We start from the raw sequence: 22,077 nt of genomic DNA, 5'->3' as shown, positions 1-22,077 counted from the left end.
AACAGCTTATAAATCATACTAAGTGATGTTTTTTGAAAATGTAAAAATGCAGCAAGTTTTCTGTTATGGGTAGGTTAGCGATAGAATATACAGTTTGTACAGTATACAAATCACTATGGAATGTCCCCGTAAAACATGGTGTATGTGTATATGTGTTGTGTGTTATACATGATTTATGATGACACAAATGTGTAATGACATGAGTATTACAACATAAACATGGTTATGAGGACACTTCCTGTGTCCTCGTAAACCAAATAGCTTAAAAATCATACAAAATTATGTTTTTTATTTTATTTTATTTTATTTAAAAAAAAGCAAAGATTTTCTGTGATGGGTAGGTTTAGGGGTATGGTTAGTGTAGGGGATATAATGTACAGTTTGTACAGTATAAAAAACATTATTTGTATGGAAAGTCCCCGTAAAGTGTGTGTGTGTGTGTGTGAGTGATGGGCTATCAGTGATTGGACTGATGAAGGGAAGGGAAGGGGGTGGCTGAGATTGGTTTGCATCTCTGGTCTTTGATGCATGCTTTTCGGCCCCGTTAGATAAGATTAGCCACTTAGAGATAACAACACTCAGCCCTCTTATCGATCTGAATCTCACCAGACACAACATAGTGTGTGAATGTGTGTGTGTTTTCTGAAATCGGTCTCCATAACATAAACATGTAAGCTCTCTCTCTTATTATAGTAAGTTCAGTGAGTGTCTCATCTTTAAAGCGCTGCACCTGACCCTGACCACAATCTCTAGTTTGCTGTCTATCTGTCTGATGTCTGTAATCTTAAACATCAGAGAACTCCTTTAAAAATACCTGAGAAAGACAAGTGATCAAGATTTCACACAAGATAAAACAATACAGTCGATTCAGTGCCTTGTCAATTATCCGTTTTTTTTATTCAGAAAAGCTATACTGTATATACCTTTACAAAATATGTAGGCTACATGTGGTGGTATCACGTACAGTTGTAATATCAGACTGATTACCATATGTACCATGATATAACATAGTTCTTAAAGGGTTAGTTCACCCAAAAATGAAAATTTTGTCAGTAATTACTTACCCTCATGTTGTTCCAACCGCGTAAGACCTTCGTTCATCTTCGGAACACAAATTAAGATATTTTTGATTAAATCTGAGAGCTGATCACTCCTCCATAGGCTGCTAGGTGACCGAAACTTGCTGGCCCAGAAAAGTTATTAAAGAGATCGTTAATATAGTCCAAGTGACTACAGTGGCTTAATCTTAAGTTTATCAAGCGACGAGAATACTTTTTGTGCGCAAAAACAAACAAAAATAACGACTTTATTCCACTATTCATTTCCTTCTCTCTGGGCCTCGTAGTGTTTTTGCGCAGCGCGTCTGTGTTGCACGTCAACACGCATCACACACATGACCAGCTTCGGCCAATTGTGAGCCTACGTGGTGACGTGTAACACAGACGCGCGACGCAAAAACACTACGTGAACCAACTAGAGGCCCAGAGAGAAGGAAATGAATAGTGGAATAAAGTCGTTATTTTTGTTTGTTTTTGCGCACAAAAAGTATTCTCGTCGCTTGATATACTTAAGATTAAGCCACTGTAGTCACTTGGACTATATTAACGATCTCTTTAATAACTTTTCTGGGCCAGCAAGTTTCGGTCACCTAGAAGCCTATGGAGGAGTGATCAGCTCTCAGATTTCATCAAAAATATCTTAATTTATGTTCCGAAGATGAACGAAGGTCTTACGGGGTTGGAACAACATGAGGGTGAGTAATTACTGACAGAATTTTCATTTTTGGGTGAACTAACCCTTTAAAGGAATAGTTCACCCAAAAATGGAAATTCTGTCATAGTATTTTTTTTCCTACTATGGAAGTCAATGGCTACTGTCAGCTGTCTGGTTACCAACATTCTTTAAAATATGTGTTCAACAGAAGAAAGAAACTACTTGTTTGGAACTACATAAGGGTGAGTAAATGATGACAGAATTTGCATTATGGGTGAACTATCCTTTTGAGGCACTTTAAATAATAGTATATTAAGTCCAAAAACAATCATGGTACATGTACAAAGAACATGATATAATGGTGCCATGTCCAAAAACATGGTAACCCCACTGTACTGCACTGTTTGGCGCTGTTGTTTTCGTCAGTAACTTGCTGTAATTTTCTGTGTCGTTAGGGGTCACGCTTCGGCCATAAAATGGCTCGATTTACATTGCGCAAGTTATAAGATTTTGTAGTAACATTTATAGAAAGAACTATAACTGTTACTATAAAAAATAATCACTTGGATAATTACATTAAGCCTCATTTGATTTATGGCATCCTCTCACAATATAACAAGCAAACATCGGTCAAATGAGTTTAGTCAGCATCAGCACTGTCTACTCTTCAAGCGCGCAAAGCGCGACGCAACACAACTAGAACGCTTCTAGGACTAGAACGTTATCCAATACTTGGTCAAACTGTTTACATTATAATCAATGCAGGACAATACGGACAGTTATACTCATAGGAGGCGTTCTTGTACACATGCGTGATGCGCACTGCGCATCTCGCTGGTTTTAGATGTCACTATTTTAAGACGGCGACAAACTAAAATAGTTGTACTTTTTTCCGAGAGTGGCGCGTTCGGTTCCATTATGTGCGACAAAACTAAAACACGAACACGAAACGCAACTGCTGCTCTTATAATGAACGAGTTTTCTACATGACGTTATAATCTTGCACTGTTGAGTAGAACTGGAGCGTTACAGCCGCGTCGCGTCGCTCGTATGCAGACTATAGACACCTGACATGAGAGCTGATATTGTCATTTATATGCAAAAGAAGACACGTAGACGTGTACGTAAAGACGAGTTTGAGGATGTTAAAACTGTCTTGTAAAGCTCCACCTCTGGACGCGCGCACTGGGGCGGGCTCGAGACGCGTCTACCTGCTTCAGCCCCGTTATTTAAAAGCTTCTGAGACTGACGCGCTGTCCACTCTACAAACATAGGCTACTCTGTGGGGATTAGCCCGTGGTTAAATCAAAGAACTCAACGGAAAATATATAGTAATATATAACAAGAAAAACTGTCTTGGAAGTGACGGATAACTTTTTCTTTATTCCTCGTTTTGAATTATAGCCTACACAAAGTAACTTTGAGGGGGCATACAGAACTTTCCAGCTGTCTTCTGTCCGGAACGAAGTATAACGCCGAAGAATTGATGGAGATTTTGCGAATTGAAAAATTACCTGGACAACTGCATTTGCTTTGCACAGGATAATACAGTTTTACAGAGACAGGTTACAGTTACGACCTCGTTTACAGCCTGATGCCATTGGAAAACCTGTAGTCAATAACTTTTTTTATTCTGTAGTTCTTCAGAAAACCATCTATGTACTGGTGCTTTAAATAACTCAGCACACTGATCTGAAGATCCTATAATGTAACATAAATAAACTTTTAATCTCAAGGGGATCATACAGGCAAAATGGTTCTTAATAAGACAAAGGTTATTTTCTGAACAATTGAAGAACCTAAGATCCTATGGCGTGAAGCAGAGGAGAAGAGGACAGAACATTGTTTTCCAAGTGATTTTATATTTAGTAGTGATTACACCCTCATCATCATCATCATCATCACAGACTGGATGTAAAGATGACAAGCGTCTGGTTTGCTCTGCTGGGCTTCTTGTGGAGCTCATATTTGGCAGGTAGTTCTGTACTGGACGGCTCTGAGCTTCAGCCCAATTTTATACATCGGAGGTTACGGAATCAGGAGAAAAGAGAGATGCAGAAAGAGATTCTGTCCATACTGGGACTGAACCACAGACCCAGGCCTCATCTGAACAGCGGCAAATATAATTCAGCACCCCTCTTCATGCTGGATCTGTACAACAGCATGTCCACTGAAGAGAAGAGCGACGTGGATCAGTACAGATCACTGTTTACCACCACACGACCCGCTTTAGCTTCACATCATGACACCGAGTTCCTGCACGACGCGGACATGGTCATGAGTTTTGTCAATTTGGGTAAGATGAACTTTTACATTTCCTATTTCACGCTTGTATCTATTTTGTTAGAGATGATGCGCAAGGATACGGGTCGCACTACAAACCCAATCCGATTCTGTGCAGCTAATGACATATTTACAGATAAATTTCCTCCACAAAGTAATTCAAAAATGTATTTAAATAATAATGTTACCATTTAATTGACTTAAAGGTGTTTCAGTTCTTTCATGTAATATTTTAAGATAGCACAAGCACTTCTCGGGCAATCATTTCGAAAAGAGGTTTGTAAAGTTTCAAATGATAGGCTGAAACAATATATATATATATATATATATATATATATATATATATATATATATATATATATATATATATATATATGTATTGATTATTAAATGAGCTACACCTATGGTTATTCTGCTTGGACACCTGTGTAGCCTATTTCAAGTGTAATGGCATTCAGATTTCAGGCATGTGTGGGACTAAGTGAACAAATATTTTTGTCTTTATTTTAAGCAGGATATCTACTTTTTTAAACATTTAAAGGCGGACAAACTTATTTTTGTGAAACATTTTGCTTGAATGTTTTTCTGCTGTTGTATTTGATACGTTGTTACCTGTGACATTTACACATTTACACATTTTTTAAGTGTGAAGTAAATATTTGTAAATATTTTGCTGGCAAATGCATTTTATAAAAGAAACCTTTTAATATCCAAAAATGATAGAATTCCCCCTATTAGCGTACTTAACAAGTGTCTGTCTGTTTTCTGATAGACTGTATTACCTAAGATTTAAAACTACTTTAAACTTCAAACTACTTCGGGCTTTCTCAAGTCAATTTCAAAGTTTGTCTTGACAAACATTTTTTTATCTAGTTTATTTTATTATGCCGCCTGGAGTGAAAATTTTGATTTTGTTCATGTTTTTCTGTGGCATTGTTTACTGTAGCTTGCAGGATTAAGGCAGTTGAATTTGTTTATCTATTATAACTACACAGAACATTAATTAAAGTGCACATTGTATTGTCAAGCACTTTGATATTTTGCTCATATACCACGGTAAGTGATGTACCTTGGAGTATCATCATATGTCCATCTGTACCAGATGAATCATGGTGCAGCCTCAGTAGTTTTTTTTTGTAAGGTTTTTGAGGGATATCGCCCTTCAACACTTTTTAACTGACATCTATCAAGCTTATAGTGACCCTGAGCACAGTGTCAGACCACAAGTCTGTTTATGCTCAGGGATTCTGTGTGGTTTGCTTCAGTAAACACAGACCTCATTAATGGAGGGAGTATTCGCATCCAAGATTCACTTGTTTATGTGAACTTCCCTCTACAGGGGCCAGGAGTTGCCCAATTAAGTTAATTATAACAATAAAAAAACTCTTCTGGCTCTACTCACTCCAGCTATGGGCCAATTGTTGGGTCAGTTGCCAGAGATGCTTTTGTGTGAGTTGCGCCATTCTAGTTGTTGGTTGGGTTCATTCCAGAGCTGTTTTATAAGGCAATAAATGTGGTTCCCCCCCCCCCCCCCCCTTTTTTTTTTCCTTTCTTTTCTTTATCTGGTAGCCGTCTTCTGCAGTCAGTTGAACACTTGATGGACACATGTCATTGACTGACATGTTGGCCACGTTTTCTGAAATAAGCAGAATACCACATCATCTAACCACAGTGTGTTACCCGAGACAGGCTTGAAGTGGCTTTTCATGTTTGCAGTGTGTCAGTGACGCGGTCAGTTATTGGATATTTTTCATTAGTATTTTAATATGGTTTTGTTCTGGACTCTTGCAATGTAAGTCATATTATTTGTTTTGGATGATTTGCCTATGACTCAAGTGTTATTTCTTCTCTGGTCAATTACGGCAGTCATCTGTCTAGAACACCTATGACTAGTCTCCAAATATAGCTGAAAAAGGAAGCATTGGTTTATATTGGAATACAGAAACTGACCAGTATTGCAACTCATCCAGAAATAGCCAGGCTTGTCAAAAACATTTGGATAGTCAATGCATGCTATGTGAGTCATCTTATGACTCTAGAAACAGTAGTGCAAATTTCCTTTTTATGGTGTGGCTTTATGAGTAGTCAGGACTTGTGCCTCAAAGAGAAACTGTATGTTGTATACCATTATTACATAGCCTAAATATTCAACCCAAAAAATATTACTGTCATTCTGACCCAAACATGTCAGTTCTGTCACAATTTACTCACCTTTAATCACTCACATTATTCTAAACCCAAATTACTGTTTTCTGTGGAGCTCAATGTTAGGCAGGATGTTTACACTCTTTTTTATATACACTGAAAGCATACTATGACCTTTTCTAAATATTTGAAAAAAAGCATCATAAACGTAGTCCATAAGACTCATGCGCTAAATTGCTTTATGGTGGTTTTCTGATGCTTTACAATAACTTTGTGTAAGGAACAGCCCGAAAATTAAATTGTTATTCACTATATGAGCTATCCCTCCAATGTAGCGCTTAAATCTCAGACAAAACTCTAAAACTTGATTTATTATAATAAATGCAAGTATGCGATTTGAGAGCAGATGTTCACTGAAGTCAAACTTTGAGTTTGACAGTATTGCGTTTGAGTGATCGTTGTGACAGATTCAGGAGCATCCAATGCTCTTGATGTCAATCCCAATTTTTCCAGACCAGTCTTGCTGTGTTTACAGAAGGGTAGAGGATACCCTAAGCTTTTCTTGGCACAGAGAATTTTGAGGAAACTCCCATCTCTTGTTTGCACTGGTAATATTGTGTGTTTGTCTTTTTTTTTTTCTGGATAAGAGGGATCTTCCAGTAATCCAGGGAAAATCCATGGGGGAAAAAAAGCATTTCTGTTTTCTCTCCTTTGGTCCATCATTGCTTTTTTCCACCTGGATCTTTTGTGTTCACTCACATTTTCTCCTATAACTCTCTCATACAAACACATACGCATTTCAAACTCATTCTTTTCCACGGCACACATCTTAACTATAGAGACAAGCTGTCATTTCCCCACTTAGCAAAGTCAACAGCCACCCAGGAGAGCACAGGAGAGCTTCTCTTTAGGCCTGTAAAGTAATAAAAGTGACCCACACATAGAGTTTTAGGGGGTTTCTTGGGAGCTTAACAAGGTCTAGACAATCCTGGCTTCTTATAACTTTATGAATCCTGTATTTCACAATGTACTTTCATTTTACTCTTCCGCTCTTAATAACGTCTTTCAGTGTGCTGAGCTCCAAATCTGGGCTTAGCTGTTTGTTTTGCACCACAATGTTTCTAAACCCACATTTTATCACATAATTAGTTTGCCGGAATCAATCAATTAATTGTTTGATCTTGGCAGGTTGTGCACTACATAGATGACCTTCTGAAAGACCGCCTGTGGCTCACGGACACAGGAGGGCTGTATCACTTCTAGTCTGCATGCGGGCGTTAACATGGAAATTAAGGAAGGAATTTGAGTTATGCTTTAGCTCCGTAAAGAAGGAAAGGGATTTTCTCATGGGTGACTCAGCAGACTGATAAGAACTGTTGAAAACACACAGCAAATGAGACTACTGGCCAGACACAAATCAGCACACTTGTTTGCACTGACTTTGAAGGAAAATTGGCTACTCTGTGGGATGGATTTAGTGTGGCAAAATGTGTTAAATGGAACTGCACTTTCATTAGCAAATTTACATGTAGTAATTTATCTAAAACTTTCATCCAAAGTGACTCAAATATGGTAGCTGAGAACATTATCAAATTACCAAGTCATTGTGAAATTGACAATGACCTATTTACTTTTTCAGTGCATGTACCTGGTCTTTATGTGCACAATTCATTGGTGAATGTTATTCTACCCATCAAAATATGATAACTTGTTTTCCCATTGAAAAACATTCTTAGCCTTCTAATATTTCTCTGTCATATAGAGACCACCATCATCCAATCAATTCCCCATTGATCAAATCCCTCTCAATAGTTTTTCTTTTTGAATATTGTGATTCACTGCCATATATCTATATATTATATTATATCATATATATTACAGAAGTAAAATGGGTTGTGAGCAGAGTTTCAGCGTTATATTGTGGACTTTAAAGCTGCAGTATGGAAGATTTTTTTTTAAAAAATGTTAAAAATGAACAAACATCAACGTCTCCTTGAATTACCCCGATTGTAAGTTTATGATAATGACTTTATAATAATTTAAGTTGTCAGGTTGGATTTTGAGGGCAGTATTGGAGAAAGTTACTTTTAAAAGTATTGTATTACAATATTGTGTTACTCCCTAAAAAAAGTAACTTATTGCGTCACTATAGTTACTTTTTGCATTACGTTACTTGAAATGAATAGGCCTCAGGCTGTAGAAAAGGCAAATTCACACTTGAACAATAGAGGGCACAGCTAAAAACAAACCTTTCAGCTATGCTGCCATTCTGGATTGTAGAAGAATAGGATGCAGGAGTAGAAAGTTCAAAACTCTGGCCACTTTTAGACATACACTCATGAACTTTCCTAAGCACTTGCCCTCTGGGGAATCCCTACCGCCATTTTGAAGAGCATTCAACTTCGTAAAGTGGGCGAGGGAAGTTTATTTGAGCAGACCCTCAACCCCTCGATTTTGACCGAGGGAGCGAGTCTACTCAACATGTAGACTTCAGCCAGATCCATAGACCACAATGCAACACGGTACTCACACTTATCCTACAAGCTCACCATCATCAGCTCAATCATCACTTTCCTTCTGACTGCTCTCCTCACTTTCTACTTTTCTCTCGAACATGGTAGATGATGATGATTTTTTATTTTATTAACATTAATGACTTAGACAACAGCAGGAATATTAGGCTGCTGTCACTTTAAGACCGAATGCACGGACCAAATATACTGATACACATCCGGTTTCTTTCTCAACTGTTCACTTATGACATAACCGAGAGAATACTTGCAGAGACGGGTATTTTGACATAATTTTGTGTGTATGTGTCCGTTCAAGCGCAAGTAAACAAGAAAGAGGAATCAGTACGTTTTTTGAGCGCTGTCTAAAACGCGTCTCTCTCTCAGAGAAACAGGGACACGTTTAGTTCCTGGAGTAGGATTTTTCTCCATCTCTGGTAAGATAGTATCATGATGATAAGTGTGTTCATTAATTATTAGGGGTGCAACGGATCGCAGCTGAACCGTGATCCATAGCCCCATGGTTCGGCACGCATGTGATTTTCGGATTAAATGCTAAGTTTAACCATCATAGAGTCAAAGGTTATCATTTGGATGTGTTTTGTCTTGCCAATTTACACATTCAAACGATTCTAAACACGGAAGAAGAGGCCAGATTCGTCACAAATTATTCCTACTCCAGGAACTAAACGTGTCCCTGTCCCCAAAAATGTTGGTACTATAAAGCGCCTTGATGTAACAAATTTTAGATATTTGTACTGGAAAGCAAGTAAATTTTTTTGTGTATAAAAAGTTGCCCACACCATACAGCATTTTGCACAGACTTTGTCCACATGGACCTTTCTTACATCAAAAACACTGGTTTCTTAGTTTTGTTGCATTTAATATATATATATATATATATATATATATATATATATATATATATATATATATATATATATTATATTATATTATATTATATTATTTTATTTTATTTTATTTATTTAAAAAAAATAAAATAATTTTAATGAACAAAATGGCTTTTGCTTTTCTTCTCTCTTAGCCTGGGGCCAGATCCCCTCGTTCTCTGAACTAAACATTTTTGGACCGTGATTATCTGACAAAGAATGTGAGTTTTAATCTCGGTTAAACAGACACGCTGAAGTTGATGATCGTGAGGTCAGGAGATAAGCTCCTTTCAGGGAACGTCCTCTTTGCTTCAGTCTTAGCTGTGAAGTCCCGATGCTATCTCTGCGTCTCACGCCATAGCCTTCAGACATGCCTTCACGGCCACCGGTTCCTGCGATCAGTCCTGAGGAATGTGCCGTTCTCTGCAGGTAGCTGCTGTCTTTGACTGAAGCATCACATGTTATCAGGGATCATATTGAATGAGGAATGAATAAGGATCTCAGAACAATAAAACTTGCCGTGCCGTTGCCTCTGGCTGTGAATCTGTCAGATAACAGGGTGTTTGTTAAACCGATGGATAGGGATGTGAGAAGATACCACAGAACCAACATCTGATTACGTGATAAATCACTTGTCAGATTGATCACATCCATGTAGCCATTTAAAAGTGTCACGCCAACATCCGAGATAACCACAGAAGAAATAAGGGGTCACCCCTTGCTTATTCCTCCTAATCAAATGTGTGGTATTTTTCACTATAGTGTGCCAATGGACTGACGCCAAACACTTTTAAAGCCGAGGCTTGAACCAAGTCTGTGCTTGACAGCGAAAATTTTATGTACAAAGTTAGAGATGTGTGGACAGCTGAGTGTGACCTCCCTGCCAATCCTCCTGGGTTAACCTTTGACCCCCAGATGAGGTCACAGCTGAGCCGTCACCACTGGGTTCAGACCTACAGGTATGCAACATTTGTTACCATAATATGATGTTAAGTAATAGAATTATATTAGTATATTAGTAGATCTGATATTTAATTTAAGCAAATGAAAACTAAACTGAATCTAAGACAGATGTTGACGGATGTTTTGTACCTGTAGGTGTTAGTTGGTAAAAAAAAAGATTGATTGGTTTGTTATTTGTATTTAAGCCTTGTTTCTTTCAGTGTTTTTTTTTTTTTTTTTTTTAATTCTCGTGATATTATGGTTGTTCTGTTCCTGTGTCTGAGTATTTCTGTTCCTATTTCACAGTGCATCATATAAAACTAGAAAACATAATTTATGTATAACTATGGCAAATATTGATATTCAGCATAATTTAATTAATTATATAATTATTATTTTATTCACATAAATCTAATGGGCTTTTTTATTTAATTAAATGTTATTCTTTATTAATTAAATATTAGTATTTATTATTTAAATGAAGCATTTAAAATGATTTAAGCGAATGAAGAAAAATAAAGAACAATAGTAATTTCTAGAATTTATTATAAACAAATCCATTTGAACTATTTACAAATAACACTTTGTTAATTTAAAATATGTACACATTCACTTGTGCTGAAAATGGTTCTGACTATTAAATAACTAATATGTAAAGAACTTAATGTTCCCCCTATTATGTTTTAAAAAATTTTTTTTTTTTGCAAATTTTACCTTTCATTCAGTGTGTGTAATAGCAGTTTGTGAATGTAAAAGCTCTGCAAAGTTTTGAAGATCAAAGTGCATGACAAATAAAGCTATTGTTTCCTAAAAGAAAGAATCGATTCTGCTGCTGAATTGAGTCGTCAGCAATTCACTTCCTGTTACATGTACCTACATAACAATACAACAAATTTGCATAATGCCAGTTTATGGCGGCCCCCCAAACGTCTACTCTGACCCGCTCATAACCCTATTCAGACAGGACTAGTTTTCAAAAATGACTTTTCAGTTACAATTCTTATTACTCGACGTCTGTGATTTCATATACTGATTCGGACGGGACTAACATCTCTGTGTTCAGAACAGAAGTGGGAGTGTGCTTTTTCTAGACGTGGCCGTTAGAGAAGGTCATGTGCTGTGCGTGCGTCACATATATGTCTTTTAATTTATTATTTGTTGATATGATTTTAATTTATTATAAAAAAAAGTCAAATTCACGAGTGTATAGCAGTGGCTGTTTATAATAAATATGTGAGCAGAGAAATCTTGATAAGTATCTTACTCTTACCTGACACTGATATTAAAATGGGCCGTCTTTGCTGTTTCCGGGATTTGGCTCTTTTTTAATTGATTTTATATGTCATTTTTTCGTCGGATACCATCCATATTGAAACTAAATGAAATCATGCCGAAGATTGGTGTGCAAACGGTAGCTCAGGTAGGTCAAAAACACATGAGGATATGTTAGGATAATACAAAATCAGTAATTCGCATTCGGATGGGATTAGATTTCTCTGAGGACCGTTGAGTTTGCCGAAAAACAGTAGGTAATTTGCCCTGGAATTTTTACATAGGTTGTGTGAGGAAAACACAGACTTGGCAGAATCGGATGGGATTAAAATCGCAAAGTGTGTCTGTGAAACATGAATTTCTCGAATGATCCCCTGGAAAACTAGTCCCGTCCAAATAGGGCTATAAACACTGGTTGTAGCTGAAGCCTGGAAGAGTTTGGTTCGTGTTGTCGAGAATACACTGTTTTCAGTGCTGCAAATCCACTTTGCATGCACTTTAAAAAGGTTAAAGACTTGTGCTGAAATTGAATATTTTGAATAACCGACGGCATCATTACTGTTCGTATCACTGTGTATCAAGCACTGAGGAAGTCTCTGGAGCTGAAATTTCTCTGACGCGCACTGTAAGCGGTAGACCAATCATAACAGACTGGGCCGTCTGACCAATCAGTAGGCTCACGGAAAGGAGGGGTTTAGAGAGACTGAATCTTCGAACAAACTGTTTTCAGACTCTTTGAGAAATAAGGTGAACCTTTAAAATAGCATAATAGGGGCACTTTAAAACAATTTAGTTCCTGTATTTTTAAACAAATTGACCCAATTCTGGAAGAAACCGATCCCTCACTGACAATATAAACACACTCTCCAACCGTGGCGGAATGTCACCCAGTGCCCTCCTCAAGTGAATAGGAAATGCATGAGCGCTCTAGATTTATGGTTCCACTGCTTTCTTCAGGCAGCAGTGAATGTGTGTTCATTTAATGGTCAGTAGCACAATGAAGTGTCTCGTGGTGTGCTGAATCAGTCATCTAAAAAGGTTACATTGTCAAAACATGCAAAAAAAGAAACATGAAAAGCATGTTAAAGGATTAGTTTAGATAAGGCCCTTATTCCTCGGCTGGGATCGTGTAGAACCCTTTGAAGCTGCATTGAAACTGCAATTTGGACCTTCAACCCGTTGATAACCGTTGAAGTCCAATATATGGAGAAAAATCCTGGAATGTTTTCCTCAAAAACCTTAATTTATTTTCGACTGAAGAAAGAAAGACATGAATATCCCAATACCTCTTTTGGTATGTCTCTCATACAGTATATCTCTCTTTCAAAAGTCTTTCTTCTAATCTCCCTCTTGTCTTGCTCACTCTCTCTCCTATCACATCATGAGTGTATTCACCCCGTACTGCTGATTGGCTACAAGTCTGTTGTGGTACTCGGTCCGATCCACTTTCAACAGCGTTTTTTTAGAAATTGCTTACTGCACTTTTAACAAGACAGAAATGTGTGCAAACTACAACAACAATGGATAGCTACCTGGATAAGAGATTGTATGAGGAAGTTATTAAATATCCGCATTTGTACAACTAAAAGATTATAAATATGTGTATATGGGTTATAACAGTGAGAGATATATAAATACACTAAAAAATATCTGAAATACATTTATTTTATGCTAAGTATGCTACAAATACATTTACATATTTATGTACTTAATATAAATACCATACAATTGTGCTTTTGGTATACTAAATTGGTATACTTAAAGCTAAATTGGAAGAACTAATTTTGTACTTAATGCAATAAAATAGTGCCGGGGATTCTAAATTGTAACTGTTGCAAGTATACTTTAGGTACACTTTAAATATATTGCATTTAAATTGTACAGTGATCGCACTATCCTTACTAATAGTGATATTAAACACATTTTAGGTTTAATATTAATAAATGTGCATTGTGCAATAAATAAAATAAAGTTTAATTATAATATTTATATCAGTACGTCTCAAGCGATTTGTTAAAATGTTAAAGCTACAATATGTCTTTTTTTTTTTTTGGCCGCTAGGGGCGAACCTACCCTCTTACAGTGAATACATCGATGTAATACTACTCACACAGGTCAGTTTATTAGACGAATTAAACTTGTGAGGTAACGCAGCGCTGTTTCACTTGGTCTAACAGTTAAACTATCACACTAAACTGCATTTGAGTGTGTTGAATATTATTCTATGTGTTAGTTTGTTGGCTGTATGAGACTAGCAGTAAGCTAGATCAACATTAGAATAACATACAGATCATATTCTAACATTTCATCATGTTGAACTATATAACATTGATTAGTTTTATGTACATTTTCTCACCTGTCTAATAAAGTACATGCAACGCCACTCATGTCTCTGTCAAGTCGAAGTTAGTCGCGGACGTGGAGCTCTCGGCATCTCGAAAATTATATTGATCCTCATTTTAGTCCTCTTTTTGTCTCAACAACAACAGAATGAGCATGCCACTAGGCGTAACCCAGTTGTCCATGTCTATCGCCATGGTTACTATGGCAGTACGAGCGGAAACCGAGGTTAACGCGGATATGACGCCATTGACTGGCGACTCCCTCACACCTGCTCACACTTCCCGTTTCCTTGGCTAAAATCGCAATTTTCTCACGATTTACAAATAGTTGGAAACATTTGGGATGTTGTAAGTAATCAACTAAACAAAATATATAACACTGGCCTAGTGATTTTTGGATATTTTACTGCAAAATTCTTACATAGTGTACCTTTAATGGATTTGTATACTTAGAATGAAATATACACTCACCTAAAGGATTATTAGGAACACCTGTTCAATTTCTCATTAATGCAATTATCTAATCAACCAATCACATGGCAGTTGCTTCAATGCATTTAGGGGTGTGGTCCTGGTCAAGACAATCTCCTGAACTCCAAACTGAATGTCAGAATGGGAAAGAAAGGTGATTTAAGCAATTTTGAGCGTGGCATGGTTGTTGGTGCCAGATGGGCCGGTCTGAGTATTTCACAATCTGCTCAGTTACTGGGATTTTCACGCACAACCATTTCTAGGGTTTACAAAGAATGGTGTGAAAAGGTAAAAACATTCAGTATGCGGCAGTCCTGTGGGCGAAAATGCCTTGTTGATGCTAGAGGTCAGAGGAGAATGGGCCGACTGATTCAAGCTGATAGAAGAGCAACTTTGACTGAAATAACCACTCGTTACAACCGAGGTATGCAGCAAAGCATTTGTGAAGCCACAACACGCATAACCTTGAGGCGGATGGGCTACAACAGCAGAAGACCCCACCGGGTACCACTCATCTCCACTACAAATAGGAAAAAGAGGCTACAATTTGCACGAGCTCACCAAAATTGGACAGTTGAAGACTGGAAAAATGTTGCCTGGTCTGATGAGTCTCGATTTCTGTTGAGACATTCAGATGGTAGAGTCAGAATTTGGCGTAAACAGAATGAGAACATGGATCCATCATGCCTTGTTACCACTGTGCAGGCTGGTGGTGGTGGTGTAATGGTGTGGGGGATGTTTTCTTGGCACACTTTAGGCCCCTTAGTGTCAATTGGGCATAGTTTAAATGCCACGGCCTACCTGAGCATTGTTTCTGACCATGTCCATCTCTTTATGACCACCATGTACCCATCCTCTGATGGCTACGTCCAGCAGGATAATGCACCATGTCACAAAGCTCGAATCATTTCAAATTGGTTTCTTGAACATGACAATGAGTTCACTGTACTAAAATGGCCCCCACAGTCACCAGATCTCAACCCAATAGAGCATCTTTGGGATGTGGTGGAACGGGAGCTTCGTGCCCTGGATGTGCATCCCACAAATCCCCATCAACTGCAAGATGCTATCCTATCAATATGGGCCAACATTTCTAAAGAATGCTTTCAGCACCTTGTTGAATCAATGCCACGTAGAATTAAGGCAGTTCTGAAGGCGAAAGGGGGTCAAACACAGTATTAATATGGTGTTCCTAATAATCCTTTAGGTGAGTGTATGTATTTTAAATACATTTGGCATATGTTTTATATCACTAGGGTATGCAAATATGCAAAAAAACGTAAAATATATTGTTTATATATATATATACTGTATATGTACATTACTGTATAATGACAAGCTTGATGCGTTGCCATGCAAAAATAAATAAGGTGATACATTCTAAAATAATGGTCGCCTTAAAAAAACTCATGCTGGGGGGCTCAGCATATTTTAAACTTAGTTGTGATGTGTGAAAGGGTTAATTGACAATGAGATCAATTATCGGGTTAGACTTGGAATATGTCAGAGTTTCCAGGAGGAAGAAATCTATGGAGGTGGATGTCAGAGGATACACACAGTGACAAAGAGAGAGAGAGAGAGAAAGAGAGAGAGACTTTGACTGTTGTACTTTCTGCTCTGGAATGCAAGCCACCAATATTTTGACTTCTCCTTTGGAAACAGCTGCGTTTCCTTTTTCAAAGATATTTTTTCCTTATTTATCAGATCCCTTAGGGGAGATCCATCTCTACTGTCTGACACAGACTTCCTCCTCTAAATCTGTGTCTCTGGCCAGCCCTGAGCTCACACACACCTGCTGCAGCACACACAGATGGCTCTAACAGGTCTCCCTGCTTGGCATGCTCACACAGACACAGTCACACAGGTAGCCACAGTTGCAGGAGACACCGCACACAATACCTCAATATGCACCATATCTCATCTGTACCAAATATGTACCAAATTAGGCATTCCGACCCCATAACCGACCCCCTGACTGAAAAGAAAATCGCCACCAAGGGTGCCAAAATGACTAGAAATGGCCCTGCTGTTCTGGGGTTACTGTAGGTTGCAGGGTGGGCGGTATAATTATATTCAATTAAAAACCGGTACAAAATATTCAATTGGTTGATTTTTTTATTATACCAATCTTTGTAAGTTAAATTGACTATCATAAAATGCAGTCTAATCTTGCTAAACTTCAGGATGTGCTTTATATTCACTCTTTCCCCGCCATTGATGGAAATTTCCAACATTTGTGAGACAACGCTTTCCGTGTTTTCACTGTTATATGGTAGGGGGCGCTATTACACATCTTCCTCCTGATCAAAACATGTGCGAAGAAGATGCAGAAACAAGCCATATCATGTAATCATATGCATATGTAAAATATCGCTATCACCAACATTAAACAGCATATAAATAAAAACTACCTAATGTTACTGAATGAAATATCGATCCAGGACGAGGTATAGTACAATGCAAGCATTAGCGGATGGACTCGATTTACTCCATCTTTGTTTTGATCATCGTTTTGAATCTGATCTGGATGTAGGCTTTGACAAAAAAGGGATGTTGCTTTTTATGAAACTTAGTGAAGAGAAGTGTTGATAAAAAAAAGAATGCATAAAGCTAGAATAAAATGTTGTTTTTTTGTTTTGTTTTTTAAGCAGAGGGTCTGTTCTTTATTTTGATATATTGCATGTTCAGATATTCATACAAGAAAATATTCTGGGGGCCATGAAATTTTTGTTTTTGAAAAAAAACGGCGGCTGGCAACTTAAAAAAAAAAAAACGAAGAGACTGAACGTGATTCAGTACCCCAATATACTCTCTGCAAAGTTCTTTTTCATTCTTCACATAGAAGTTTAAAGAAGTTGGAAATACTTGAAATTGGTTCCACTGAAAAAAATGATTCGTTGAAATTAATCAATTTTTATTTTATCTACATTTAAACAAATGCATTAAGTTGAACTTAATCAATTTTAGTTCAACTTAATGCATTTGTTTAAATGTAGATAAAATCAATTGAATGCAACCACTTGCGATAACCAAAATTGATTAATTTCAACGAATAATTTTTTTCAGTGTATCTAAAATGTTGGTATTCTAACAACCGTATATTTTATCAAAGAATAGTTTTAATTACTCATATCGTCATATAATATTTTGGTCATATTGACCACACCTGCTCTCAGTAAATAAATGAAATGTCAGATCATTTTGATTGTTAAGAAAAGGTGTGCTATTACTTTTACAACTAATTAGACTTATTAATGTATTCCTGCCAGATGATAAAACCAGTGCTGCAGTTAAAAAAATATTTTGATATTCAGTAAATCCGTCAAATATTATAGTTAAAAAAAAAAAAAAAAGATGATTACTTGTATTGCATTTATTTCCCCATTTTCTGCAACTGGATATCTAAAACTAAAATAAAATGGACAGATTTGTGTTTATGTTTTGATAACATTATTTATCTCCAAGAAAATAAGTCCAAGCATCTTTGTTGTGTCATTCTTAGACTGTGAGAGTGTTGAGGCTTGCGCTCTAGTAACGCACAGAGTACCATTAGTCTATCCAAAATGTTTTGTCAGCTGTTCTCATGGATTATGCCTTTATTAATGTTTCTATATGCCGAAAAGAAGGAAAGAATGGGACTGTTTATTTTCCAGACCATTTCCTCCATTTTATGGAATTTCCTCCTTATACAAAAAAGACATTATAATATTTGTTGACAGGTCGTTGGCTTGTGTCGGCACTCAAGTGAAAATGGATTTGTTTTTCGCCTGTTAAAGACAGAACAGCTGACTCTTGTAATGTCTGTTAGCCTGTTGCCGGGTATTCCCTACGCCACATATTGCAGAACATAAAGTAAACAATTCTCCTTAAAGCAAGTTAACCTGACTGTGCCTGAACTGTTGAACGAACACACACACACACACACACACACACACACACACACACACACACACACACACACACAATTCCTCTCTATTCTGTATAATTCTCCTAATGACACACAGGTATGGCCATCTGACTGCTGCCATTCACTGTGGAGACGATCCGCTTGTCTGATGTCCTACAATGTCTTCAGACATCTTTTAACAGTCATAATTATCACAAATTACTGCTGTTCTCTAAATACCCTGCAACTACAGAGCAATGCTGACAGATTTCATTTCTTCCTGCATGAAACTTCGGAGCAGTCAGATGAAGATTTGGTCCAGCACACTATAAAAATATATTTTCCTAAAGGTCGCTACCACAAAATAAAACTGACAGGGTGATTTAATGCAAAATAAACCTGACAGTCCCTGACGTGAAGCAGAGAAAATATTATAAGGCAACTTGCCAACTAAATTAAATGAAACATTGATTTGAGTGTAAATTATTTTATTATGTGAGAATAAAGAGAGTGTGAAGTGATTTGAGAGACATGAAACTAGTGCAGTTATACAGGCAATGACTTGTTTGGAACAGCAGTCACTGACCAACCAAGTATTCCTGAGAGACGTTTTATGATCTTAATTAACTATGATCAGTTAGTGGAGGACAATTTGTAATACATGCAATATCATTTTACATTCCTTTATGTTCTTCATATCTAAAGTAAGACCGAAATACACGTTGCTATAATTCATCATGAGGTTTTTCGGTCTTACTTTAGATTAGGGTTCAATTCTAACTTTTAACTAACTATTAACTATGACTTTTGCCTCAATAGACTCCTAATTACTGCTTATTAATAGTTAGTAAGGTAGTTGTTAAATTTATGTATTGGGTAAGATTAAGGGGTGTAGAATATGGTCATGCAGAAAAAGGCATTAAATGTGCTTTATAAGTACTAATAAACAGCCAAAATCATAGTAATATGCATGCTAATAAGCAACTAGTTAATCGTGAGAATTGGACCCTAAACTAAAGTGTTACCGGTTTTTCTTAATGAAAGAACATAATTACTTTTAATTATTACTTTAATAATTTAATAATTACTTTGTAATTCAATATATACAAACTACAATGTGTGAGTGAGTGTGATCATTTTCCTAAAGATCTTTATGACCTTCTCATCTGTGGTTTGCCATAAACTACTGCACCTCTTGCTGACCTTTGCTCAGAGCTCTGACTCCTGTAGTGGCGCCTTTGATGCTTTGTGTGGGTCAGAGACCTAGATCAGAGTTGTAGGAAATGCCCAGGGAATGCTGTGTCAAACCCCTGCCATCTCCCAGCTGCCCGAATAAAACCCCATGACCAGCAAGACTATTGGGAGGCCGTAATTTACCTACATGCAGTTACTGTATTTCAAAACTACACACTACTGGAACTTTATTAACCAAGCATTAGTCCTTGGGTTAGTAAATAATCTCGGGGTACGTTTCTCTAAAGCATAATTTGCAAACTATGGTTGAAAATGCCGTCATTAGCATAGTAGTTCAACGCTTTGCGTCTCTCAAAACCATAGTTTCAGTTGTTACTAGCAAGTTAATTTTTCCAACAATGCATTTTACTATGGGGAGAAATTTAAAGGGATACTTCACCTCTGGGAAGATGAATGTGTATTTAAAATAGGTCATTTAAGTAGAAGAAATGTGAAGATATTTTTCAATTTGGAGCTTTCTAGACTGAGAAAAGCCAGAAAATGTATTTTTGGCTTATGTGGATGAAAGACAACAACTCCCAGAATGCACTTGCTTCGCTGCTTTAGGAGGCCACGCCTACCGGTAAGGGAGCGCAGTTGGAAACAAACAACAAGGCTAGCCTACGTGATGAGTTTGCCAGGGATTTAGAGATCGCCGAAAATGTCCGGGATTCGGCTTTTGCGTTCTACAGTCGCCATTCATTCATTATGTTTACTGTGGCGAGCAGGACGAGGCTGACGGCCGCGGGAGAACGGCGCGAGGCCGGTGGCGTCATTACTGAGACGCGCCGGGTCTCGCATCTCTCACGGAGGAGCGGGAATTTTCTTAGCAATGGTAAAACGCACATCAACCGATCACTTGTTTAGCGTTCATGTAAACACTACATTCAGATTCACCAATCGGAATGAATTCAGTTAGATTGAAACAAAAGGTGTGCATATAACTTAAACAATTAATGGCGACCGCAGAACGCAAAAGCTGAATCCCGTACATTTTGAACGATCTTGCCCGCGGGACAAGTCCGAGAAAAGGAGGATGGTATAACCCCTACTTACTCAGCTTTCTCCTACTATTAAGCTTTCTCCACAGAACAAGAGCCTGCTAGCTTAGCTTCCAAAGAGAGACGGCTGACACTGTGTACATTCTGTGAGTGAGATCCCACCCTCTATGGGCGGGTTGAAAACATGCGGAACAACGCTATCTATTGGCTGTAGTCTTTAGCCTCTGGCCAGAAAATCCTCCGATGACGCAAAATGACGATTTTTGCGTCATCGGAGGATTTTTTCCAGACAAAAAATACATAAATCTCTTGTCTCAGGGGGATATGAGGGTGGAAAGCATGGTAATTCGAAAATACTACAGGTTTTCTACTAATACAAAGCTTAATGCTAAATCCTGAAGTATCCCTTTAACATTTGAGATTTAACACTGTAAACCCAGTGTTAACATTTGGACAAGACATTGAACAAGTAGTTTTAATTGTTTAATTAGCCACTTTCACTCATTAAGCCCAGTAAATTGCTGTACAATTGCTGGATTGCCTTTTCTGGTTTGTGCACATCTGCTGTTCACACAAGAAGGGACTTTCAATCTTTTATTGTTAAGATACCACTCAAATGAGGAGAAACACTTTAGTTGCATCTAAATTATTAACTAAATTGCACAAATTTTTTGAGTGACTGAGGTATCTGTAAGCAGTGCCGAGTAACATCAAGGTTACTAATGTAACCCCATTCCTTGAAGGAAGGAACTGAGAGGTTACTTCAGAATGACTGACGAATTGGGATCTCGCCTGATCCCTGAAGAGGCTGGTGGGAACCTTGTGCACATATCCAGGTTGGGGTCTCAGGATTAAAGGGTTAGTTCACCCAAAAATGAAAATTCTGTCAGTAATTACTCACCCTCATGTTGTTCCAACCGCGTAAGACCTTCGTTCATCTTCGGAACACAAATTAAGATATTTTTGATGAAATCTGAGCTATGTCTCACTCCTCCATAGGCTGCTATGTGACCGAAACTTGCTGGCCCAGAAAAGTCATCAAAGAGATCGTTAATATAGTCCAAGTGACTCCAGTGGCTCAATCTTAAGTATATCAAGCGACGAGAATACTTTTTGTGCGCAAAAACAAACAAAAATAACGACTTTATTCCACTTTTCATTTCCTTCTCTCTGGGCCTCTAGTTGGTTCGCGTAGTCTTTTTGCGCAGCGCGTCTGTGTTACACGTCACCACGTAGGCTCACTATTGGCCGACGCCGGTCATGTGTGTGATGCGTGATGACGTGCAACACAGACGCGCAGCGCAAAAACACTACGAGGCCCAGAGAGAAGGAAATGAAAAGTGGAATAAAGTCGTTATTTTTGTTTGTTTTTGCGCACAAAAAGTATTC

The 22,077-nt window shown here is 37.7% G+C and overlaps 1 protein-coding gene across 1 annotated transcript in view; it reads left to right on the top strand.

Annotated features, from left to right (window-relative positions):
- Positions 1-2,555: 2,555 nt before the first annotated feature.
- Positions 2,556-22,077, top strand: part of bmp6 (bone morphogenetic protein 6) — a 53,518-nt gene continuing 33,996 nt past the window's right edge. Inside the window, exon 1 of the mRNA XM_079863816.1 lies at positions 2,556-4,009. Coding sequence (XP_079719942.1) covers positions 3,634-4,009 — 376 coding nt within the window. The 5' untranslated portion in view covers positions 2,556-3,633. The remainder of the gene's footprint in view (positions 4,010-22,077) is intronic.

This window comes from Squalius cephalus (genome assembly GCF_949319135.1).
Source record: "Squalius cephalus genome assembly, chromosome: 25".
In the NCBI taxonomy this organism is placed as follows: Eukaryota; Metazoa; Chordata; class Actinopteri; order Cypriniformes; family Leuciscidae; genus Squalius; species Squalius cephalus.
Note: the sequence above shows the minus strand (reverse complement) of the source record. Positions and strands in the feature narration are given on the sequence as shown.